General features: G+C 37.2%; 1 protein-coding gene and 2 long non-coding RNA genes across 3 annotated transcripts in view; 1 reads left to right on the top strand and 2 right to left on the bottom strand.

Annotated features, from left to right (window-relative positions):
- The window catches only part of LOC147076893 (uncharacterized), a 300,090-nt gene that overhangs the window by 156,827 nt on the left and 118,368 nt on the right, over positions 1–24,895 (bottom strand). The gene's annotated exons all lie outside the window — the stretch shown is intronic.
- Positions 1,758–9,395, bottom strand: LOC147076903 (uncharacterized). Its single transcript, XM_085940573.1, has 4 exons — positions 9,252–9,395; positions 6,027–6,131; positions 4,615–4,743; positions 1,758–3,519 (listed from the first exon to the last, which is right to left on the bottom strand). Exons 1-4 carry the CDS (start codon positions 9,375–9,377, stop codon positions 2,647–2,649), a joined length of 1,233 nt encoding a protein of 410 aa, XP_085796699.1. The 5' UTR covers positions 9,378–9,395; the 3' UTR covers positions 1,758–2,646.
- Positions 10,523–14,893, top strand: LOC147076904 (uncharacterized). The gene is made up of 3 exons (XR_015069388.1): positions 10,523–10,737; positions 10,865–10,957; positions 12,652–14,893. It is a non-coding gene; the product is annotated as an uncharacterized LOC147076904 (long non-coding RNA).

Raw genomic sequence — 24,895 nt, forward strand, 5'->3', positions numbered from 1 at the left:
ATTTGATATCTTATGATAAATACATAGTTTGCGACTTAGGAAGTAATATGGAATAGGTAATAAAAAAAAGAATCATCTGTTGGTTCCTTTATGTAAAATAGTTTCTAGTGATTGTTTGTGTGGAAAATGTCATACAATGAAAAGGAACCAACTGTATTATTGATTAATATCCAAAGATATAAATCAGGTACCTACTGTATTTTATATTGTATTACTGGTAATAGAGATATTAATAATTAATAGTCACAGTATTTAATAGTTTTCATGATGACAATATTTACATAAAGTAGGTAGGTAGGTATATTATAAAAACATGTAGGTAGGTAGAGACTTTGAAGCTCAATATCTCCATTAAGCAATTTTTCAGTTGGTTCTTTTATGTTTATCTCAATCCATTTATAAAACTAAGATATCGATAGGTACTTTCTAATGTATTGATCGCATTGTCTGCTTCATGGAAAATCACCACTGAGTTTTTAAAGGCTGTTAGGTATATTATTTAATTTTGTATTTGTCCCATTAGTTGCCAATCTTTATAATACGCCGCCCCTAAGTGACGCAAGGCCTGTCTACCCCCACAGGACATCACTGCAGTCAGTTTTGATGATGGATAGTAGGTAGGTACCAACATCACAGCCTATAGGTATTAAAATTTTGAAGCTGACTTTGCCAACAATGTTACAATAACGTTACCTCCATTATATTGTTACCTTTATGCTCTTACAATAGGTGTAAGAAAGTACTTACCTACTGTCATTTTTCTACTATTCTATCCAAGGCCTGAACAAAAACGATGCATAAGTGCGAGTGAGAAAGTATTCGCCCCACCCCTCTAATCTATCAACACGCGCTAGAGTAAGATAATTGGGTTTACAGATGCGTGAGATACTTTGCTGTGGTGTCGCCGCCAAATCTTAGTTTGTTGCATAGCTAAGTGTCGATAACCTGCGAGCGCGTGTTGCTAAAATTTATATTCTTTGTGTTAAACATAAAGTCAGTGGTAAACATTTTTAATTAATTAATTAGAAAAGATGGTTCTGTGTGTTGTATTAAAATGTGTAACTGTACTGATAAGCAAGTAGATGGGATTAGTTTCATAGGTTAATTGATACATGTTCGTGATAATTTATTTGTATATTATTATATATTTTAATATCAGTGACATAGTGTATCTTTAAAATAACTTAAATTATGGATATCTTTACCCGATGGTTGCATTTTGACCGCTTAAAATACTAGGTATGACGTGAAAAAATAGAAAATTATACTTTAATTCTGAGCGTCTAGTGCGAGCACTAGCGAAGGTTTCAAACATTTGTGTGCGAATGCGTTCGCTCGCCCACAAACCAAACGCACGGCACGCAGCTTCATTTAGCAATGTAATGGGTTACGTCAAGATGTATCTATAGTCTAAGATTCTACCTAATATTATTAATATACGTACCTAGTATTTTTTTGAGCGATCAAGCGTCAGGTTATCTTATGTCCCGGCGTAGAATTTCGGGTCTGGTAATTTCACATGCAGCTTTTCAAAGTGTTTATGTACCTACCTAATAGGTTGAGCAAGTGGTCAACACCCATTTCTCATAAAAAACAAGGCCCTTATTATGATCCTCTGAGGCTTGAACATGGTGATGTATCTAAGTATTGTGGTAGGTACTAGGGCTGAAGATTCTTTGTTCGAGGAATGGCAAGAAACTTGTCGCAATCTTGAATCGACGGGTAGGTAATAATTATTGACAATCGCCATTTTATCTACATTCAAACGCATTTATTTCGGTTCTAATTAACTACACATTGGACAAACCACATTCATATGATAATAACACTATACAATATAATTGGAATAAGAAATTAAGTATGTAGTTAGTTAATACACAGCTAAATAAAGTAATTTTTTAACGGAATGCCTGTTTGTATTCGCAAGGGTGGCAGATGCCTGATTGAAGATTAGAATATTATTCGTTTTCGACACCATCTTGGTAGAAACGCGACAATTTGAAATAAAATGAAATCGGCTATAAGTACCTTGGTCAATTGATCACAATTTATTACAATATTATAATATAGATTCACACGCAGCAGGGATTTATTATCATAATGGTAACATTATGTACCGATATTAAATGTTTTGGAAAAGTGCTTTTATTAGATATTAACTATATACAACTAAATATACGTTCTGTAAATAGGAAGTCAGCCGCAAATGCCAAATTATTATCAAAATTCAGATTTTAATGAAGCTTCAATCATGTTTTAATTTAAGGAAAAAAGCATTTACCCTCAATTTTAATGATTTTTCTTTAATAACTTCTTTAATTATTATTAGATCAAAAATATATTACACCAAATCATCAATCATTATGCACCCAATGGCTGTGCCTATTTTTTAAAACATATTGAACCAAAATCATTCAAAAAACGTTTTTTTGTCACTCCTGTAAATTTTTTTCTGTGAGGGTTACGCCCTTTTTCCTAAATACTGTCGATATTATCATGCTAAATACCCACGACGGCCGCGCGGCTTAAGCATTGACATATAGCGTCGTGGGTCGGAACGGAAGCTTGTCAAAGAGGAAGAAGTTTTAAGGGTGTCGACATTTATATTGAGTGACATCGCTGGATTGCGAACATTTATTAATTTAATTAAGTATTTGTTTTATCAGTAGGATGTTGTGTCATTTTATGTCTTTTGAGATGACTAAGTTGTGAGCATTTATAAGGACAAACATCGCAGTTATATGGTTTTTCACCGGTATGCGTCATTTTATGTGTTTTAAGCTGACTAGGTTGCGAGCATTTATACGAGCATACATCGCATTTGTACGGTTTTTCGCCTGTATGCCTCATCTTATGTATTCTAAGATCACTTAGCTGCGAGCAACTGTATGAACAACTGTCACATTTGTATGGCTTTTCACCAGTATGTATCATATTATGCATTTTGAGATGACTGGAACGGGAAAATTTATATAGACAAACTTGACATTCATATGGTTTTTTAGCAGTATGTCTCATTTTATGTTTATTGAGGATAGTAGCTTCTGTGGTTTCATATGAACAAACGTCGCATTTAAATGGTTTTACAGCCGTGTGTGTTATTTTATGTTTTTTCAACTTTTGAGCAGTAGAAAATGGAAATAAACAAATATCACATTTGAGTAGTTCATCGTCAGTGTGGTTTCTTTTGTGCAATAGTTTACCAGTTCCGTTTGTGTGAAACACTTTGTGACGCTTTAAATTATAAATTGAGGCGAACACTTCGTCACAAGCACTGCAAATAAAATTTCGTTGAAAACATCCAACTCTTCTCAACTTAATTAAAACTTCCTTTGGAGAATTTAGTAACACGATTTCCTGTTTGATGTTTTGGTTGCGTATCGTGATATCTGAAGAGTTTTGGAGATCATTTGATGAAGGTTGTATGCGTTCTGAAAACCCGTCTTGATTATTTAGCTCACTGGAACTCGTACCAGGTTGTAATCTAGCATCTGTATTATGATGTCCTCTATAATATGGCTGAGGAAAAAAAACTAGCATTTAAACAGAGTTTGTTAATGAACAAGTATAACAAAAATTATTTACGCTAGAACCAATAGAGTAATATGGTGATTTTTATGAATTATTATTTTATATGTACAATTCTCAAGATTTATGTAAATAAAAATTGCACATATTATATATAATTTGAAAATACATCAGATATAATAAAAACTACCACGTTATTAAGTAGGACGCCAGTGACTTAATTTATAAAGTACATTAGGGTGAATTCAGTGGATACGGGTTGAAGTCCCGTCGGGCGTCATAATAATTATGTACAAAGATTTTGTATTTTAGGTATATCGCACAGTGAGTGTGAAACCAAGACATGTGCAAATACATATTTTGGAGATATTAGGGTCTTCGTTTTGTTAGGACAAATAGAGTTTCTAAAAAAACCATAATATTTGATTTATATCTACATTATATTGCGTGTTCTTTCTTTGCTTCATTTTTACATTAGCAAGTTCACGACTTTTGCAGTCGTTTATATTTTTCTCCAAGATGTCTCGCATTTACTATCAAGGTTTCTTTAAAGACGTTGGCACACAAACTACCTACTCTAATTATTAATGCTAAGTCAAAGAAAATTAAATTTGTACCGGCTGAGAAAATGCCTTTTTGAAAACAATTCGTATCGGGTATTACTAATTTGAATTTGGCCAGAACCTATGAAACTACCTTGCAAAAACTTTCGAAAATTCCATGTAGCGCAAGGTGGTGGTGATTCTGCAGCCCGATTTCCTAACTATCGTCTCATGTGGTACCAGACGACATGACGTAATTGTGACGTCAGCCAATACATGCCGCCCGCTCGAGCGTGTATTGGCTGACGTCACAATTACGTCATGTCGTCTGGTGCCACACGAGACGATAGTTAGGAAATCGGGCCCCTTATCGATATTTCGTCATAATTCATTAGGAACTGAGAACTGTGATTTATAGCCGCGTATTTCCATTGAAAAAAATGTCGCATAGGACTTATCTTTTGACAATACAGTTGTGATCTATTCGCTAAATAAAATATTTAATATTTTATTAAGAGATAAAACAACAAAAAATGATACCTACCTTTAGTATTGATTTGCTTTGAGATGAAGAATATTCGGCTTTGGGATTATCGTATTCGAATTGTCCTTCGGAATCGTCTGGCTGATGAGTAATTTCAATTTTTATGTTTGAGGTATCTATTGTACTATCCTGAAAAAAAAAAACAAATATCAAAGGTTCCCACAATCAAGTTGTGGCTCTTTTCCACTTCTAAGGAACGTTTACACTCATGTCTGCAACAAGCTCCTACCACTCTCCTTGCGTCAGACATAGCATGCTTTCAGGCGTAACGACAAAATGGATTCATACAAGTTCATCGCTTAAAAGATGTAAGTACAGTTTCCTGTCATTTTTTTTTGATAAAGCCCAGAATTCCGATCCAGATGCGAATATGGGCCTATTGGTGGTTTTCTACGAAAATATTTTAGATTTCTTTGAGATAAATCTTGGTTTGACGACGTGTCGCGGAATTATGAATTTGTCGACTCTCGAAATTCGTAGCCATTAATTATGAGTATTGAAACAGGTACAATGAAAGTAATAATGAGGGGTGGGTAAGCTTTTGGGCGAGGTTGTCACAAGGTCTAGTTCTAGAGAAATATAGGATAAGCAACTATACCTTCTTATATACCGTTTTACGCCCCAGCGTTGGGGCATAGGGCAAACACAAGTTCGCGCCACTTCCTTCGGCCCATTTTCAACACTCGCGCCTCTCGCATTCATCAGACCTGCAGCGCGTTGGTCCTGTTTGTAGTATGTGCCGCTGCAGGGTGAAGGAGCACCGGTCATGGCGACGGAACCCTTGAGGTTGTGCTTCAAGAGTACGATGTGTCGCACTTACTGGCGGCATTCGGATCACATGTCCAAGCCATGTGAAGCGTCTTTTCGTGATTACTTACCACAATCACCGGCTGCCGTCTCCGCTCACGAACACGCATTTGTAACGCGGTCGTAACAGTGTACCTACCACTAAAATTCGGCGGAGACATCAATTCTCAAAGCTCATAAGCCGAGACCTTTGAAGCTTTGTAAGATGTTGCTTATATAATCAACCAGAATAAAAATATATCGATTGTGTCGCTAAGCCAAGTCCATAATATATCAATAGGAGAAAAACAGCTTTTTGTTTTCTCAAATACACAGTCACAAGGGTGAAAGTTTATATTATTTCGAGTATAGAATATTTAAAATCAATAAATTCCACATTTTGATAATCCATAAATGTTAGTTAGCAGTAGTTCTTCAGCAATTCATAAAAAAGTAAAAAGTACCTAAAGGTGGACTTCCAACGCTACATAACCTGGAACGATACACGTAGACTGCGAACGACAGGGATTCTTGAGGTCCTGTGTGGTGTCCAATTGCTCCAAATAAGAGGCGGGCATGGTCAAAGAAGAAAAAAATAAGCATCGATGATTAAATTAGGTACCTACCTTTGAATTATTGTGAAACAATGACACATGATTGACATGAATGTCGGTTTCTCTACACTGGTGATCGACTTCAGATTTTATCTCCTTCTTAGGTTCAAATTCAACCTGAAAGTAAAACAAAATGAGCACACTTTACAACATATTCAGTTAATAAGAATAGGTAATAAAATCTAGTCAATATTTTTTTTCCCCCGACCATGTCCGATCCTAATAAGAGCACATGGACCTCCACAGAGTAGAGGTTTGTGATAAAAGATTTTGTTTATACTAGAAATGGATGTCAGCCACTTGCTCAACCTATTAGTTTCAACCATACCCTGACTCACACACAAATTGAAAAACAATATGTGTACTTGCCAAACCCAGGATTCGAACCTGGAACCCACGGCATGATAGTCCAACGCTTAAGCCACGCGGCCACCGTGGGCGTCGGTAAAAAAAGTCTAGTCAATAAAAATTTCACATTCAAATTCAATAAGAATAGTAAATAATATCCTATGGACAATTCATTATTTTGAAATCATTGTAATATGGAACAAATTGTACGTGTCCTAACCAGCGGCGGCTCCTCTAACACCATGCATATGCGCTGCACTGCTTTTTCCTAAACATCACTCAATGTGCAACAATGCTATTCATAAGTCATCACTCGTTTATCGCAATTTAATCCATGTAAATTTATACCAAAAGCATATACTCAGTAAACAGTCACCGAATTCGTGCGCTCGTCGGAACGCACAAATATGGATCTTAGTTTGCCGTTCATATTGCATTGGGTAATAACAGTTCAAGCCGACACGTGAAAACGATAAATAACTCATGAATACATAAAATTTTATGACCATTAGGGACGCAGCTCAAAAGTTACGCGGAAAAATTTAGTAACTGAGATTTAGCAGGATTGATAAAAAAATAGTTTTTTTTTATTTAAATCTCATATAAATTCATTGAAAATAGGCTGATATTGAATAAAAAATGATTATCAACATACATATTTTGGATCGATCCTTTATTCCTTCTATATTTGCAAATATTTGAATATAATTTATAAAAAAATAAAATCTCAGTTACCATGTTCTTTCTCATAGTGAGTGAATATGTATAACATGATGTCATATTTTTAACAATGCAGGCATTTTGCTGGAGTTTGCTTTTTGTAGACGAAGAAACTGACGATTTGTCGAGAGTCGAAAAATACGTACCTACCTATTCAAAACAATCGATAGTTTTGTTTTTTTAATATTTTCTTCAAATATTATTTCTTACATACAATTCAGTATGATTTCTGCGGTCGTCGTTATAGTCGGCTTTTTTAGGTGTTTTGTCACGTTATTTCGATAGTTTTGTTCATAAAAATAAATTCATAACAATATATATACTTATTGTTTAATTAGGGAAGTGTGTGTGTTTTAAAATGATAAATTTTGAATAAAAGATTTATAATACTTAATACTTATAATTATAGTTCAATCAGTGAAGTTTATGTGTTTTAAAATGATGTCGGTAAACGTAGACTTTATCAATAATAATAATTAATAAGAGTCAGAATAAAAAAGGATGGTCCGATGACATCTGTGGAAATTGAAAAGTGTTTTTCAACCATTAAAAGAAATAAATCGTCTTTCAGAAATACTTACCATGAATCAGGACTGACTTAACATGTCTACCTGTGTTAAGCATTGAGAAAAAACTTTTACAAACAGTTCAAGACTTAAATGAGAAGTGATTGAGGTGTTCGCTAAACAGAAACAACGCTGAATTGATATGCTTTTTAAATAAGGTAAGAAAATTTTGAGTGCACCCCCAATGAAAGCAATTTTGGAAACCACCGGCCGCCACTGGTCCTAACGTGTAAACGAACAGTGACGTCCTTTAGACAGAGTTACAATGCAGCCCCTTTTAATTTTTAGTCTCAAATTGTATGTTTATTAATTGTAGGTACTTATTAGCTTTTGAATTTTTGAAGCTAAACTTCTTTAGGCGCGTTTGGAAAATCAGGTCGTAGCGTATTTTTGGCGTGTGACATGTAACACATAATGTATTTTTTCACACAAAAATAAACGCACTCGATTGGATTCGAAACACCGATTGTTCGGTTATCAGCCGAACGCACTACGCCACAATACGATTCTTCAATCGTGACGATTATCCAGTATAATATTATAGTTTAGAATTGTTCCGTTGCCTAGGCAGCGAATTTATTATTTTTCGGCCATTTGCAATTACATACGTTAACAAACTATGAAACGTCATAGTGGCAGTTGTTACTTTGAAAATAAAAACAACGATAAATAATTATATAATTTAGTAATATAAGTTAAATATAACATAAATAAATAAAACAATGGCGTTCTAATAAGCGGTACTTTTTCTTGAGTGTGTAATTTAACAAGATAATAATTAAGAGCTAGTCGAAGAATCTAGGTTATCACACGTTTTGTTACGCCAAAGAAGTATAACTTCTAACGCGCGTACATAAGTGTTTTCTAAAATTGCCTCTAAGTTCTCATTTCTACCATGTACGCTTAACTTTACTTAAAGTCACGTAAATTCAGTCAAAGCCTATTTGAGTTCATGGCGACCTGTCTTGGGTAACTGGTCCTGTGACATTCCCATGATGCTTTACATCAAACGTAGATGTGGTCATTAGCTTTCAATATAATAATATGTTAATATTCAAGTTAACCCGTTAAAAGCTAGCCCACCGGTGCGTCGCTTACTTACTAACCATACACGCTGAAGACCCACCGGTGGGCGCCCATTATTACGTGTAAATTAATATTATTTTTCAGTTGGCGTTATTGAATACAGGTCCGACAACTGTTGAAGGATAGTTAAATTAGCTCCAATACATGCTCCGAAAATCATTACACAGGGTTGGATTTCAAAGAATTTTCTTAGTGGTTTTGGTAGTTTTCCTAGTATTTGATGATAGGTAGGACAATCTGTATATTTGTTACTAAACCAAAGTTGCAACATTTAATTAGAACAGTCACACACGCTATTGACTACCTACTTACCTATCTATTGAAAATAGATCGATAAAATAGCAACAAGGTGTCAAATATTTTTGACATATACATATTATATATTGTTTGGCTGGCTATTTTAATCAAAATTTGGACGTAGCATAATATAGGTAGGTAACGAAATGTATGAGAGTTAAGTGTCCAGGTGGCTCATTGATGCGATTAATATAGCATGGAAACGGCAGTCAAAACTAACCTCAAAAGTAAATTGGCTATTGTCGGGGCTATTAGACTTATTTAATGACACATCAGTTCGATGTTCAATGCCAATTTCATTCGCCATATCCAGTTCGTCATCTTTCGGTTCCCGTTTGATGTCCATTTGACGTTTTACGTCTATATCCATACAGTTTAAGAAATGTTGCTACAAAGTATATTAGTCTATGGTTGCTACATCATAAATATTGCTAGTACCTATCTAAAAATACCCAGTTTACAAAAAAAATATAAGTACCAAAATAATTTGTTTATTTCAAATAGAAGATTAAAACAAATTAATTCTATTGATCTTGAGGATGCTTGATAGAATTGTAATATTTGATTTAGCCTATAAATGGGTACGTAATTACTATGCTTAACTTAAATACGTACCTACCTACTTTCTTAAAACATGACGTCATTTTGGTGACGTGTTATGCTTCCCTGTATGCGCGCAGTAGGTATGGGAAGAGTACACCGCATACGTCCGATCTTGTCTGCGCCAAGCTAGACGCGCTAAAACAAGACGCGCGAACACCTGTTCCCGCGCATTCTCGCGGACATCTTGAAGGCATGCTATACGTTTGAGTTGCCCCAGCCCCATCTTTAGATTAATAAAGCCTGAGCATATCTTTTTGCACAAGCAATGAGTGGTCCACTGTTCAACTGTCAAAATCAGATCCCAGATTGCTTGACATAATATTGATTCGCCTTTCTCGTTTCAAATTGAATTATAAAAAATTCTCAAATCAAATATATTATTAACACTCAGTATTATTTAGATATACTACACTATGGTACACTCAGTAATATTCATTCAAGTTATTCATCAGCTGTCAAAGTCATACTAGTTCTTCACACAAAAACCGGTGGTAGGTAATATCGATGTGAACACGACATACGCGTCAGTATGAGCACTCTATAGAACAATTACAGGCAATGACAGGTCATCCATAGACAACAACGGGAGGGGCGGAACCAGTCGTTGTGAATGTTTCGGCTTTCTGCTTTAATCGGCAATGTGCGACGTCATTTTTGTTTCTTATTTCACCGTTTGATAAACTCACACGCTACAAAATTTTAATTAGACTTTTATAGGAATAGAACACATCATCTAATGATGTATTCTACTCCTATAAAAGTCCAATTAAAACCCAATCGTGAATGCTAATCTTTAGATTATAATTCTATCAGCTATCTGCTGTATGAATTATTAATTATTGTAATGTAAACATTTCTATTATGGCAATACTTATGGCGTTTGACTTTGACAGTCTTTAATAACATATTTGACACGTGGACGTGTCTCTCGCTCGTTTTATATTATTGTTAAAATGGACATTAAAAGTGAACCACTAGACGTTGAGTCAGATAGTGAAATACTGCGAAGTGTTATAGATTATAATATTATACCAAATATCCATTCGCTTTGTCCGGAAGTTCGTTCATCACCGGAACTTGTGGCCGAGAACACAATTATTCAGGTAATTTTAATAATGCTTAATAATTAATATCAGCATTAGACAACGTTTTTTGACGCTCTTTCACTATTATTCTAAACGTTTGATTCAAACTGTCTGTATACATACTTATTTATTTGCTTGTTTGTAGGTTGATATCAAACCTGACGTAGATAAAAGCTGTCACCCGTTTGAGGAATTCGGTGTTTGCTCGACTGTGCAGTTGGTTAATAATGATTCACAGGTGGGTACTTAACTAATTAATTTTATTGTAAAACAGTTATTCGAATGGCGGAAAAACAATGAATCGCCGAATTCATTTTTTACAACGTTTTTCTTAGCTCGTATTCTTATTTGTCCGGTGGTTCTTTGTCTGGTATAAATCTTGCAATCGATTTTTAACTAACTTCCCGACTAGCTAGACACTTGAAACTTTTAGAATATATCAGAGCACGATGACAATGAATTTTTTTAATACTTTTAGCCATCTTTAAGTAGAATTGAATTCATTTTCAGTTAATTCTGTTTTGTATAAAAAGTTATTTCGGAAGAAATCCGTAATTCAATCCACTATTATTGGTTGCTAGGGGTCTGGGGTCCTAGCAACTAAATTATTAATATATACATGTGTTACTATGGAAATCAATATGAATGTCAAAATAGCATTTCAGTATTATTAACATCTGACACATATTTTAAATTAAACATCGGTTCACGCATCTTTAACTTTTCACGTTTTGACTTGTTATTGCTTGTTTAGTTCAGTTCAGTTCGACTAGTTGTGGAAGAAAATATGATTTTTCATAGAATCTACCGATATTAGTACCTACCAACCACTGTTTTATTAGTGACTGGAAACTGAGTAACTGGGAGACTAGCATGTCGCGTCTCTTCGGTTTCAGTCGCGAACGTTTTGAAACTGAGAGTCTCGAATGTCTTCTCTTATAATTTAATAATAAATATGATATTTTAACAAGTGTAGTTATGTGCAATAGTTAAAGATTCATCTTTATAGTAATGTATTATTGGTTAAGTTCTCCTTGCATCCAGCATGTATTTTTAGTGTGGATAAGTGATTGAACTCCTCATCCTAGTCTGTATTAGACTATACAAACAAAAGAAAACTTATGCTCAAACAGCTAATCGCTGTAAAACAACCAATAATTTATAGGCGAAAGCGGGATGTGTCGAAACAGTGGGCAAGCCAAACGTTATTAATTTATTCACAAACAAATTTTTCACTTAACAAACTCTAAGCGCATTCTCCGCTTTCACAAAGCCCCGGTAGGTCTTTGGGCTGCTTCTTGGGTTTGCTCGACCAGCGACTAACCGGTTGGTACGCTCTGTAGGTACCCGCGGCTCGACCTTTGTAAAGATTGCTTTCGCAATATTGTTTGTGAGGCAGAGCTGGTAAACTTTCTTCAGGGGTTGCAAACTTGCGGGGCATATAGTGATTATACGGGACGGTAGTCGTTGTTTTATGTAAGGTCTGTGATATGGGATTGGCGACGTGTCTTCGCGAGGGGTTGTATTTGGTATCATTATGTACTTACGTAGTTATGTTGATCATAAATTCTTTTATCAAGACATATTAGAAAAAAACAACTACATAGTAAATCTATCCTGTTCCATTATGTTATCCAATATGGAATTTCGGAACTATAATAATTTCATTACTACATAATAACATTTATGTAGGTACCAAGAATTTTACCACAATTGTATCATAATCTGTTGCTGTCATTTGCTTTTGAATGATACATGTAGTGCAATTTTTGACCCACTTATGGATCATTCCGTAACATTATTTATTTTTTTATATATTGAATTATAAGAAAGGTACCATTATCATTATTTTTAATTTCACTTTGTTATTTCATAATATCTGAAGATGCTGATGTATTGTTAAATTGATTTCGATTATTATGGTTTTTATAGGTTTCTACCAAGGGATTTGTCACAAGGCGTCAAGATAGAGACGAGAGTCAACAATCCTCAGATGGTGGAATACAAGATAGAATGATACAGTATTCAGAAGTGACGATAGATGAGAAAAACATTAAACGAGAAATTTTAGTACAAGATACTCGTACACCGAAGGAACTTCGACTTATTTTAAGAAGAGTAATGCATTTCTCACGTAATTTCATTTGCTGCATTTGTAACGCAGTTTTTTGTAGCGGAAGTGCTCTAAAATGTCACAAAATGGTTCACACTAATTTGATTGATAACCAAAGCCAAGCACCTAATAAATACAGAAAATGCTCGAAATTTAGTAAACTTAAAGCACATAAAATGACACATTTTGATGAAAAACCAATAAAATGCAATGTATGTTCATTTAGATGCTCACGACTATTTCATCTTAAAATACATATAATGACACATACTGGTGAAAAACCTTATAAATGCCATGAATGTTCGTATAAATGTTCGGATCCTAGCAGTCTTAAACGACATAAAATGACACATACTGGTGAAAAACCTTATAAATGCAATGAATGTTCATATAGATGTTTGGAACTTAGCGGTCTTAAAATACATAAAAGGACACATACTGGCGAAAAACCATATACATGTAATGTATGTCCATATATATGCTCGCAAAAAAGTCATCTTAATTCACATAAAATGACTCATACTGGTGAAAAACCATATACATGCAATGAATGTTCATATCGATGCTCGTTTCGTAGTAGGCTTAAACGACATAAAATGAGACATACTGGTGAAAAACCTTATAAATGCAATAAATAAACATAGAGACGCCCGGATCTGAACCATATAAATACAATGTATTTTCTTATAGTTGTTCACGACTTTAGAGACTTAAAAAACATGAAATGAGACATGTTGGTGAATAACCTTATAAATGCAATATGTATTCATATAATGATGTTGATACTTTTTGCATTTCTGAATAGTATCTTCAAGTGACTTCCCATTGTAGCAGACAAGAGTACGCAAAGTCGCTAAGCAGATGAAATAGCAACAGGCCGGACATGTCTCACAGTGAGTGGACGATCGCTGGACAAATGCCGTTCTACAGTGGTACCCAAGGAGCACTAAATGCCCACAGGGACGCCATAACCCGCTGGATAGACGAACCCATAAAGTTTGGTGGATATACGTAGCTGCAAAAAACTCGGGTCCAAGAAGGGTGGAGGGAACTTTACTGATCTTTGACAACAAATGTCCGCGTCGGATACTGGGGGTGCGGTGGTATGACTAACGAGGAGACACGAGGATTAACTGAGTATGATATGGCGCTGTTAGACCCGGGTCGACCACGTGTTGCGGATGCCATGAAAGAACTTTATCCTGGCTTTCCTGTTAGTTAAATGGATTGCGGCTTTGTGGAAGGCCGCTAAATTCTACATAGAGTGATTTTTTTCTTTGTTTTGTCGCAGCATTATGATAAATTTTGGTCAATGTCCGAGAAAGAAATAGAGATACATTCTCAATGTGTCAAATGAAACAGATACTCATAACGTCGTACAGTACGCGACGACTAGTATGTACGACTCGTACTTAACACTTTTTCTGACAGTTGAAAAAGCTACTAGGTATTAATTATCAACGGAGTTTTTATTCAATGTGTTTGATTGTTTTAATCTTATGTTAATAGTATTAGTTACAGAGTTATTATATAAATATACACACAAAGCTTGGTTTTTAGTGATTTATAACATTTTTGTAAAAATTTGTAGCATTGGCGACTGACGATATTCAATATGTTGAGTTTAAATAAATAAAAATCATACCTTCATTACTGGTCTGCTTTGAGAGTAAGCATATTCGGATTTGAAAGTGCTATATTCGAAAACTCCTTCGGAGTCGTCTGGCTGGTAAATAATTTCAACCTTTATGTTGGTGGAGTTTGTTGTACTATGCTGAAAAGAAAACGATTCAAGTCATTATCATAGGGTAATACAACTAAAATGTAATTCTTCCACCTCCTTGCAAGCCGCAAGCGCCCTTGGCCTCATGGATGCAGTCAGGCATAGCATGCTTTCAAGTGTGATGACAGGGAGGCCACTGAACAATGCGTATTCATGAATGTTTATCATTTTAAAGATGTAGTTTCCTCGCATATGTTTTTTTTGATGTAGCTAAATGAGAGTTTTCTACGAAAATATTTTTGGTTTCCTTTCCGATGAAAACTGATTAAAAAATGATTAAAAAATTATGAATTTGTCGTCTTTCGCTAATTCTTAATGATTAATGGCATCGATGATAGCGAGGAACACAAAATATAATAGGATGTGGATTTCTTACTAGGGGAGGAGAGGTAAATCATATAATACCATGAATCCTATTCGTCGTTAAAAAAATCAGATGTACGAGAAGCTCATTCAGCCAAAACAGACCCAATAGTCAGGGTTAGATTCTCACCTAGCCCGATGAACGTGCGTGGTAATAAACATTTGAGAATTTAAACGTGGCCTCAAGGGTTGGTGGTTGTTCAAGCCAACCGAATTACAGTGACTTGGATGACCGCTACATTCTATCCCGAGCAGTGGCGAAGAGTGGAGGTAAGTTGTTAAGATCCACCATAAATAGTGCACACAGTGGCGGCCGGTGACAAGAATATGAGGGAGTGCAAAAAAGACTCACCTATTTATGCAAGAAGTCCATCCTCCGATCCTTGGATTTTGAAAACACGTCAATAACACGAATATTAAAGTCTGGTATTGACGATATCAATTGTTTTTCTATACTTAGCATCGCAAGAGCATTTAGCCTGCCTTGAGACATAGTATTTCTCAAAAATGACTTAACCCTCTTTAAAGTTGAGAAACAACGCTCACTTTCCACTGAAGTCATCGGAATTGTACAAATTATTTTTAATAGGGTAACACTTTCACTAAATACTTCCAGTAAATTATTATTAGTGAAAAGTTGAAGTATCGACAATGCTCCATCAGTAACGTAGAAATCTTCTCTACTGTATAAGACTATTAGTTCATTTTTAAGTTTAAATTTGTCAATAATGTCGTATAATGAGGTTACCGTATTAAAATCTGTAGTTGGAAAATTTGTATGATAATCCCGGAACTTTTCACTAAAAAACAATTTGGCTATTACTAAATGACCTTAATATTCGAAACGATCTTTCGCTTAGTTCACTATAATGTCGCATACTTCATTGCATATCACAGAATGAGGTAAATCATTGGGACGACGTTTTTTCGATGGTTGAATTTGTGACATATGATTATTTTGACGAATACGTTCTATAGCACGCGTAAAGTGTTCAATGTCCATATTTATCTCCAACACGTCCTTTGACCTCGATTGAAGTTGTTTAAAAAGTATATCACAGTTTGGCATAATTTTGGCAAAGAAATCTAACCAATAGTTAAAATTGTCTTCGTTTAAATACCGTAACAACATTCCAGCTTGATTAATGGTATCGGCGTCTAAATTTTCAGATTCTAAAATGTGTTCCATGCACTCTTTTAACTGATCGCGATAAGTATGCACAACAGTAACTGTTCTTATATTAAAATTCCACCTCGTTGTTGGTGCTGCTGGTATTTTTCTATGAACTATTTCTTTCAAGATATCAGTTCGCTTCGCAGACCTCGAAAAAAAAATTGGAAACGCTCGTAAATTAGCAAAAAAGTTTCGGACTATGGTGTTAGCTGAAACACTTCTTTCCATTATTAAATTCAATTGATGTGCATAACAATGTATGAAGTGTGCGTGTGGATACGAAGCTTTTATCAAAGCCTGTACACCACCTAATCGGCCACTCATCACGGATGCGCCGTCATAACTCTGGCCAATTAGTTGTGCTTGTTTAATGTCGAGAAGTTCTAGTTCTTTCAAAATTTCAGATGCAATACCTGCCGCAGTGTGGTTTTTCGGCGTCATAAATTTCCAGAATCGTTCATGTATCTGTCCTCGTAGTTCATACCTTATGACCAAAACAAGTTGTTCTGTAGTAGATATGTCCGTTGTTTCATCTGCTTGTATAGCTACAAACTTGCTTTGTGATATTTCATTTTTAATTTCGTTACGGCACACCTCTAGAATCGAATCTAAAATGTCATTTTGAATCGTTTTTGACGTACCCTTAAAAACACTATTGCTCTCCAAATGCTGTTTCATGGCTATGTCAATTTCCGAGACAAAGTCAATAAGCCCTCGGTAAACACCTGGATTATTTGAATCTGCAGATTCATCATGTCCTCTAAGAGCTAATTCAAATGCACCACAGAACTTCACACAGTCAATCAATCTGGATAAAATATAACGATTTTTGTCGACACGTTCATTAAATTGTTTCACAGATAAACGGTACCCTGCATCCAATTGTGAACGTATATCTATTTCTCCCAAGACTGCAAGTTGCATTTCATTTAAAATATGTTTTTCTGAACCACTGTGTTTTTTGATTTTTACTGACAGGTGGACCAAGTCTTGAATCCCATGGACCGTCCAGTTAACATCTCCGCCGAACAACAGACACGGAAAACAAAATAGGGTATTAAGAATATTACATCCGCAAAGCCATTGTGTTTTTGAGTACATTTGCACATTAAATTTCCGATTAACAATCTTCGTTTTCACTGTACACTTTTGAATTAAATTTATACATGGCAAAGGACGGCCTGCCACTTTAATATCAATTCGTTTGGAAAAATCGTGACGATTGTCCTTAATATATGCAACTGAATACACGGTACTCATTGTAAACACTATTAAATCTATATTATAAACCCAACTGTCGAACGATCAACCCATAGACTATATCAACCAAACTAACAGTCGTGATGATTCTATTTTTGACACAATATGCATCGACATGAAGTTCGTCATTTCATTATAATAATTAGGCTTCCAACTGTACCTCGACGCGTCGCCTGAGTTATATGTAGGAATATTCATATTGGTTAGTGAGGTTTGTGTATAAAAGTCCAAACGACTAGTTAATGTGTGTGTGCTTTCGACCGGTACACTGTACTTGAAATGAAAAGTAGATGAAAAACATCGTTTCCAACGAAGACTCATGTAGTCTTATAGAACTTTGGTGATTTTGATTCTACAAGCTTCATTTCTTTTGTCGTTGTGGTTGTCCGCTATAAATGTGTGCGTGTAAAATGTGCGTAAATTCAAGGAACACTTCGAATAATGCACCTGGCGTATCACATCGATGGAATTATTACGTGTGTATTGGTCGCGTCTCATCGACATTGTTTTTTCGACATTTGTGTGTATGGGTGACTGAGGCGAAGTGTTGAGCGCTTGCATTACCATTGTTCGGAAACGCGCGGAATTTAAAATGAGTGATTTCGCATAAGTTTTCGATATCGCATTTTTCTGAATACATGGGGGTTTTATATTATATATTTTTATTTAATCTATGATGGGAGTGCACTGCACACTTTGCTCCTTTACTAGAGCCGTCCCTGAGTGCACACTAAACTTTCTCAGTCATAACGTATTTGTTGTCATTGAAATAAGACTACAATAATTTACAGATGGTGTTAGTTAGTCTTAAAAATCAATACGAACCTGCGAAAATTAAGCCATAATAGATTATAGTCAAAAAAATCTCTTCTATCTATAAAATGTCTGAAATTATGCAATTAAATCATACATAACTTTTTATATTTTAGAGATAAAATATTATTTTTAATATTATATATTTTGGCCTAGGCTGATCTAAATGAATTTATAAAAATGAACCAACAATAATATGTGTAATACTATGTATTCTTAATCCAACGAAAACAAAAAAAGTATAAATGAAAAATTGTGCACAATTTTGTCGTAGTATCGCTCAAAGTATACCAAAAACTATAAATGGTTTGTTGAGGGAGGTTTAACTGAGGGAGGATTTTTAAAATATTAAATAAAATAAACGTTAATAATTAGGTTAATAGCAGAGAGAATCAAGTTGTTCGAATGATGTAAGTATAAAAAAGGTCTTGATTTTGATTTGGCATCTATGGGGAAAGTGCGCCTATGCGTTATAATTTAATAAAAAAACAACTTTCAAGAAAACAATAATGATGATTTGTGGGTAGATCTTTATATGTTGGCTTCAACTATGTTTATGGTGCTGATTTCTAAACATTTATTGATATTTTTGGTGGATAGATTTTCACCACAGGGCATCTCTATAAAAGGGGAAATTGGCTATCTACGTCCATTCTACCTTCCCCACGTTCGGTGCCCTCGTTTGTAAAGTCTCATTTGAAGAGAAAAATTAGTTTAGGCCTTATATTATAGTTATTTTAAAGAAACACGGTCACTTGATATTAAAATATATAATAATATACAAATAAATTATCACGAACATGTATCAGCTTACCTATGAAACATAATATCATCTTCTTGCTTATCAGTACGGCTACTACATTTTAATACAACACACAGAACCATCTTTTCTACTTAATTAACTATAAATATTTACCACTGACTTTATGTTTAACACAAAAAATATCAATTTTAGCAACACGCGCTCGCAGGTTATCGAAGCTTAGTTAAGCAACAAACTAAGATTTATCTACGCCGACAACAAAATCTTCGGTACTGTTCGGTTAAACCGGACACAGCGGAAAACGCATTTTTAAAATTGCCGATAAACTTGATTATTTGTTAGGTTAACCTAACCAAACCTAACCTAACCTAACCCAACCTAACTTAACCTAAACTAACCCAAACTAACAAATAATCCAGTTTATCGGCAATTTTAAAAATGCGTTTTCCGCTGTGTCCGGTTTAACCGAACAGTACCAAATCTTCTACACATCTGTAAACCTTTTATCTTACCCTAGTGCGTATCGCAGAGATTATAAGGGTGCCGAATACATTCTCACTCGCACTTGTGCATCGTTTTTGTTCAGGCCTTGGCTTAGGCTGATGGGTGAAAGATTTGATGTCCTCATGGGAAGAACGGATTCGCTGCTCTGCGATGAATAGTGTTGTTATTGAAAGGTGCCCTGGCGGTGGTTAGAACAAAAGAACTTGGCATAATAATAAAGTTCTTTATCAGAATTGGAGTGACGGCCTGATCTGCGAAAACGCGTTTTTTTTTTTAAATCTGAAACGAAATTTCTCTAAATTTGCTTTAAAACATATTTTTTTGGCAGAGGATAGGTCCTAGGTAAATAAAAGAAGGTTCATGGAATATACAAATTCCCAGTTTTTTGTTTTCGAAATGCTATAGGGCACCTACCTATTTCATATAATAGTAAATTAGACAAATAATTAAGTACTTACTTGATTTTGGCTGTAAGAATTTTCTCAAAAAAGTATCGGTCAGTCAACGGGTAGGTAGAACTAATAATAATATTATATTTGTCAATAATGAAAGGAGTTTTACCTACCATTAAAACTCTTATTATTCTTGTTGACTCTGAAGTCCCTTGAGATGTTGATCGTATTTTTGCCTTGTGTTCTTCTGCGCTGGCCCCTTTTTACCCCCTTTTCTTCTCGATTATTTACCTCTCTGGTTGTTCATCTTGTTTTTTACCGGCTGGCAGGACTGACGCTTGTATTGTGGCGTGCTTTGTCTTTGGTATTCAATTTGATATGTCTCAAGGAAACCAGGTAGGTGTTCTCTGGACTTCAGAGTCAACAAGAATAATAAGAGTTTTAATGGTAGGTAAAACTCCTTTCATTATTCGCTATTGACTCTGAAGTCCCTTGAGATATCTGTTTGTTATCACCTGGTAAAGCAAGATAGATCCTGCAAGATAAGGTAGCTAACCTAACATGAGAATCAGGTATAAAATCTCCTTGCTTTTAGGCTCAGTGTACCGGGCTGAATAGAGAGGTCAACATATTTTGTTCCCCCGCTGTAGAAGTCTGTGTGTCTATCGGTCTCTGGTAAAATGTCTTAACAGTAGCTTCTTGGCGCCAATTACCTCTCTGCAGGATGTCATCTATGGGGTAGTTCTCTAACCAATTTAGAGAGGCGACTGCTGATCGAGTACTGCCTGGTGATTCCTGTACCCCTGCATCAGCGAGTACTGACTTCACCCAATTTCCAATGACTGCTCGAGTCGCAGGTTTTGGGGGGCCTCTTGACGAGATAAATAATGCCGGAATATTACCACCCTCTTCTCTTCTCTCATTGGAAACGCAGATAAGTTTTCGTAGCCAAAAAACTGGATCGATGTTTTGGCAACTGGAAGCGCTTAATTTCCATCCAGATTGGCGGTGCCTTGATGTGTCCGTCTTGGAACCAAACACTGGCCATAGAATTATATGGTCGCCATTATCGACTAGGCCATTATCCGCTATACTGAGTAGGGTAAGGTCATGAACCCGTCGTCCCGATGCGAGTAATAATAGTATAGCTGTTCTGCGTGAAACCTCATATAGGTTGTATACTAGTGGTGTTGTTTTCTTGAGGTAGTCCACGATTATTCTAGGATCCCAAATCGGTGGTTTTGTAGGTCTAGTCTTGCGGGTGGATATGGCTTTTAACATATGACGCACTACTATGTTACTGCTGATGTCTTTACTGATCATAGGTTTGCAAAAGGTAGCTATGGCTGACTTATGTACAAGAATAGTGTTATATGAAAGACCTTCCTTATTGTATAAGTGACCCAGGTATCTAGCCACTTCAATCGGCTCGGGGGTATTATAGCTTATCGTGTTGGCCATGCACCATGTCTTCCATTTGTCCCATGCCGGTCTATAAGTCTTCAAAGTGGATGGTCGCCAGCCAGAAGTGAGAAGTGATCTGTCCTCTACCGACCAGCTAGAAACTAACTCTGCCCACCCAAAATTATCCATAACTGGAGTGATAGGTCCCGGACTTGTGGAGGTGAATGGTTTGTCACTGTATCCACTAGAAATGACTCCAAGTGCGGGATCGGGTAGAGGGTTCCAGTGATCTCTGCTGTAGGTCTGCGCTCCAAAAACACTTCTTCCACCATGGGGCCACTAGTAAATATTTTCCCCTTGCCATGTTCAGGTGTGCCAATACTTGTGGAATTAGATTCGGTGGCGGGAATATCCAGGCTAGTTTGAAGTCCCACTGTCGACTGAAGGCATCGTGGAACAGTGCAAGAGCATCGTTCGGATTTCGTGAGACATAGGTTGCGACAACATGGGCTGTGTTGGACGCGAACAGGTCTACGTCTGGGAGTCCCCATCTTTGAAATAGGGGAGCTGTAGCCACCATAACTAGGTGCCATTCTGGGATAATTTTGCTGCGTGAGAGATGGTCTGCCACGCAGTTGTATTTTCCTGGAAGGTATTGTGCAGTCAATGATATACTGGCCTGGTTGGCGATTTCCAGGATCTGTCGGCAAAGACTTAGTAGGCTTGCGGACTTTGTGCCCCCTTCGTTGTTGATGTAGGCCACCACTGTTTTGTTGTCGGTTTGTAGGAGTAATTCTGATCCCCTGAGCGTTTGTTCCCGGAGTTGTATGGCTGAAAGTACCGCAAACAGCTCTTTTCGGTTAAAGTGCCACGTGGATTGGCGTTTTGTCCATGTACCTGATAGGTGGTACTCGTCTAACTGCGCTCCCCAGCCTGAATCGGCTGCGTCTGTGGTGAGGAAGTGATTATAGGTTGCCCTGTGAATCTTTCCTGAAGAGCCCACCGCTCGAATCCACCACATGATGTCCTCTCGAGCTTGTGGAGGAATCGATGCTGATTTGTAAGGGTGGCTCCTCGATAATTGAGCGCTCGTACGTTGTAGACGTCGGCAATGCAACCTCCCTGTGGAGTGACGAAGGTTGCAAAGTTGAGTCGCCCGAGGAGGCTTTGGGCCTGCCTGAGCGACCAACTGCCTTTTTGGATCTGCAATTGCAGGTGGTGACGAAGTGATGTGCACTTCTCTGTTGATAGATATTTCCGATTGTTGTGAGTATCCCACGTGATACCCAAGAACTCCCGCTGTTGGCTTGGAATCAGACAAGATTTTTTCTTGTTGATTATCCAGCCTAGAGCTTGCATGAAATCTATCATATAAGTCAGTTGCGACAGGAGAATCTCTCTGGACTGATTTGCCATCAGAAAGTCGTCTAAGTAAGTGACGATTCTCATACCCTTTCCCCGGAGGTGTTCGGCCACCCAGTTTGTTAACGAGGCAAACAGTCTTGGTGCTGCCGACAGTCCGAATGGAAGGCACGTGAATTGAAGTTCTCCTTGGTAAACTAGCCGAAGAAATCGGCGATGTTGTATAGCTATAGGTACATGTAGGTACGCTTGGCTTAGGTCTATTTTTACTAACCAGTCTTCCCTTTGCAGGAATGTTGGGACCTTGAAGTGGTGGAACAGTTTGAACGGCCTTGGTTGTAGGAAACCGTTTAGGCGTTTTAGGTTGAAGACGGGTCGTTGACTGCCGTCTTGCTTCCTTACTAGGAACAGGGTTGAGAGGAAGCTTGGAGATGGTTCTGCCAATTCCAATACTCCCGATTCCTTCAGTTCCGCGATTTGTGAAGTGATCTCCGGCGATTGTCGCGTTTGGAAATCCTTCTGGAATTGCACGGAAGGCATTATTAGAGGGGGTTTCTTTATAAACGGAATACGGGTTCCCGTTATTATTTTTAATAATGGTGGTGGTGCACCCTTGGCCTGCCAGATTTCCTGGAAATGCTGGAGGCGTCCCCCTTTGAACGTGGTGAGGGAGACCCGGTCACCTGCGTCTTGGGTAAGTGCCCCTTGCACCACCTCGGTTATCTCTGGGAAAACCTCGGTTGGATGGGCGTGGGCCTCTCGGCAGGCCACCTCTAACCTGGTCTGGTATCCTCCTCGTATATCCTTGCCTCCGAAAGGTGTCCTTGCGTCCACCTGACGAAGTGCTAGGTTGACTCTCCCTGACCTGGTCAACCACTTTGGTGGTCTGATCGAAGACCTTCTCACGACCCCCACCTCTCTCTAGGAATACCGCCAGTTTATCTTTATTGAAGATGTGTTCGGCGCTAGGTGGGATCTTGTTAAGAGCCTCTCGGGTGAAGGTGTCTCTTATACCGGAGAGGATTTTCTTCCGCCTCGTCTGAACTAACTCTGCCCGCTTTCCACAAAGGATTCGGGTGACGTCTTCAGACACTTTGTTGAGTGCTGAAGAGGGCCCGAACTCCTTTACGACCGTCTCAAAAAGAGCCGTACCGATGGTGTGGTCGCTGACAGAGTCGACCACTCGCTGCAACGCGTCCCGAATACACTCTTTTTGAGCGAGCATCGCATTTTGGAGGCCGGCAATCGTACGCTCCATTAAATGTATTGTTTGCGATGAATGGTCGTAGGGGCGTAACTCATCGTTGAGTCCCAATTCAACAAAAGACGGGGCCGCCAAATATTGTTTTTGGGTTTCAGCGTAGCGAACCCCCGCCCAATTATCTGTGTCGAACAGTTGGAGCCTGGTAAGTTCCGCTACCCGAGCTTTGTCTGGCGTCGGAAAAGCAGGCTCCTGAACTATGACGTTAAAAACAGGCAACGGAATCCTGTTGGGTTTTTCCGCTGTCTCAGGCCTTGCGGGCGGCCGTAAAAAACTTACCGGAGAGTCGATATTTACCGTCGGCCTCTGCGGAGTAGGCACCGCTGCAGGCAGGCCCTGTTGGGTCAAGATTGAAAAAATCTGTGATACCTTATTGTCAAGAGACATTACTGTTGCCCTCAATTCACGCACTGGATCGTCCAACAGCAATTCCGAATCATTCGAGTCGGTCTCCATCGCTAGTCCCTCCGCGACGTTGTTGGCTTCATTACGCTCCATTATTGCACAAATTTCACAGTTTAACGTTTGACAAAATTTTCTCGCTTCGAACGAAAGCAATACAATCACACAATTGAATACCAAAGACAAAGCACGCCACAATACAAGCGTCAGTCCTGCCAGCCGGTAAAAAACAAGATGAACAACCAGAGAGGTAAATAATCGAGAAGAAAAGGGGGTGAAAAAGGGCCAGCGCAGAAGAACACAAGGCAAAAATACGATCAACATCTCAAGGGACTTCAGAGTCAATAGCGAATAATGTAATAATTTTTATTACTGCGTACTATAATTCGGTGACAAAAATATGGCAACACTGCTCTAATAATGATGCGACGACATTTTGTTTCTTAATAGTTTGATAAACTCACGCTACTAATTATGTATTCTAGTCCTATACAAGTCTAATTAAAATACATTCACGAGTGCTAATTTTAATATTTTATTATAATAGTGATCGCTATCTGCTGTATGAATAATTAGATATGT

The sequence above is a fragment of the Rhyacophila brunnea genome, unplaced genomic scaffold (assembly GCF_057557595.1).
Source record: "Rhyacophila brunnea isolate RB1 unplaced genomic scaffold, BYU_Rbru_1.0 scaffold_13, whole genome shotgun sequence".
Taxonomy (NCBI): Eukaryota; Metazoa; Arthropoda; class Insecta; order Trichoptera; family Rhyacophilidae; genus Rhyacophila; species Rhyacophila brunnea.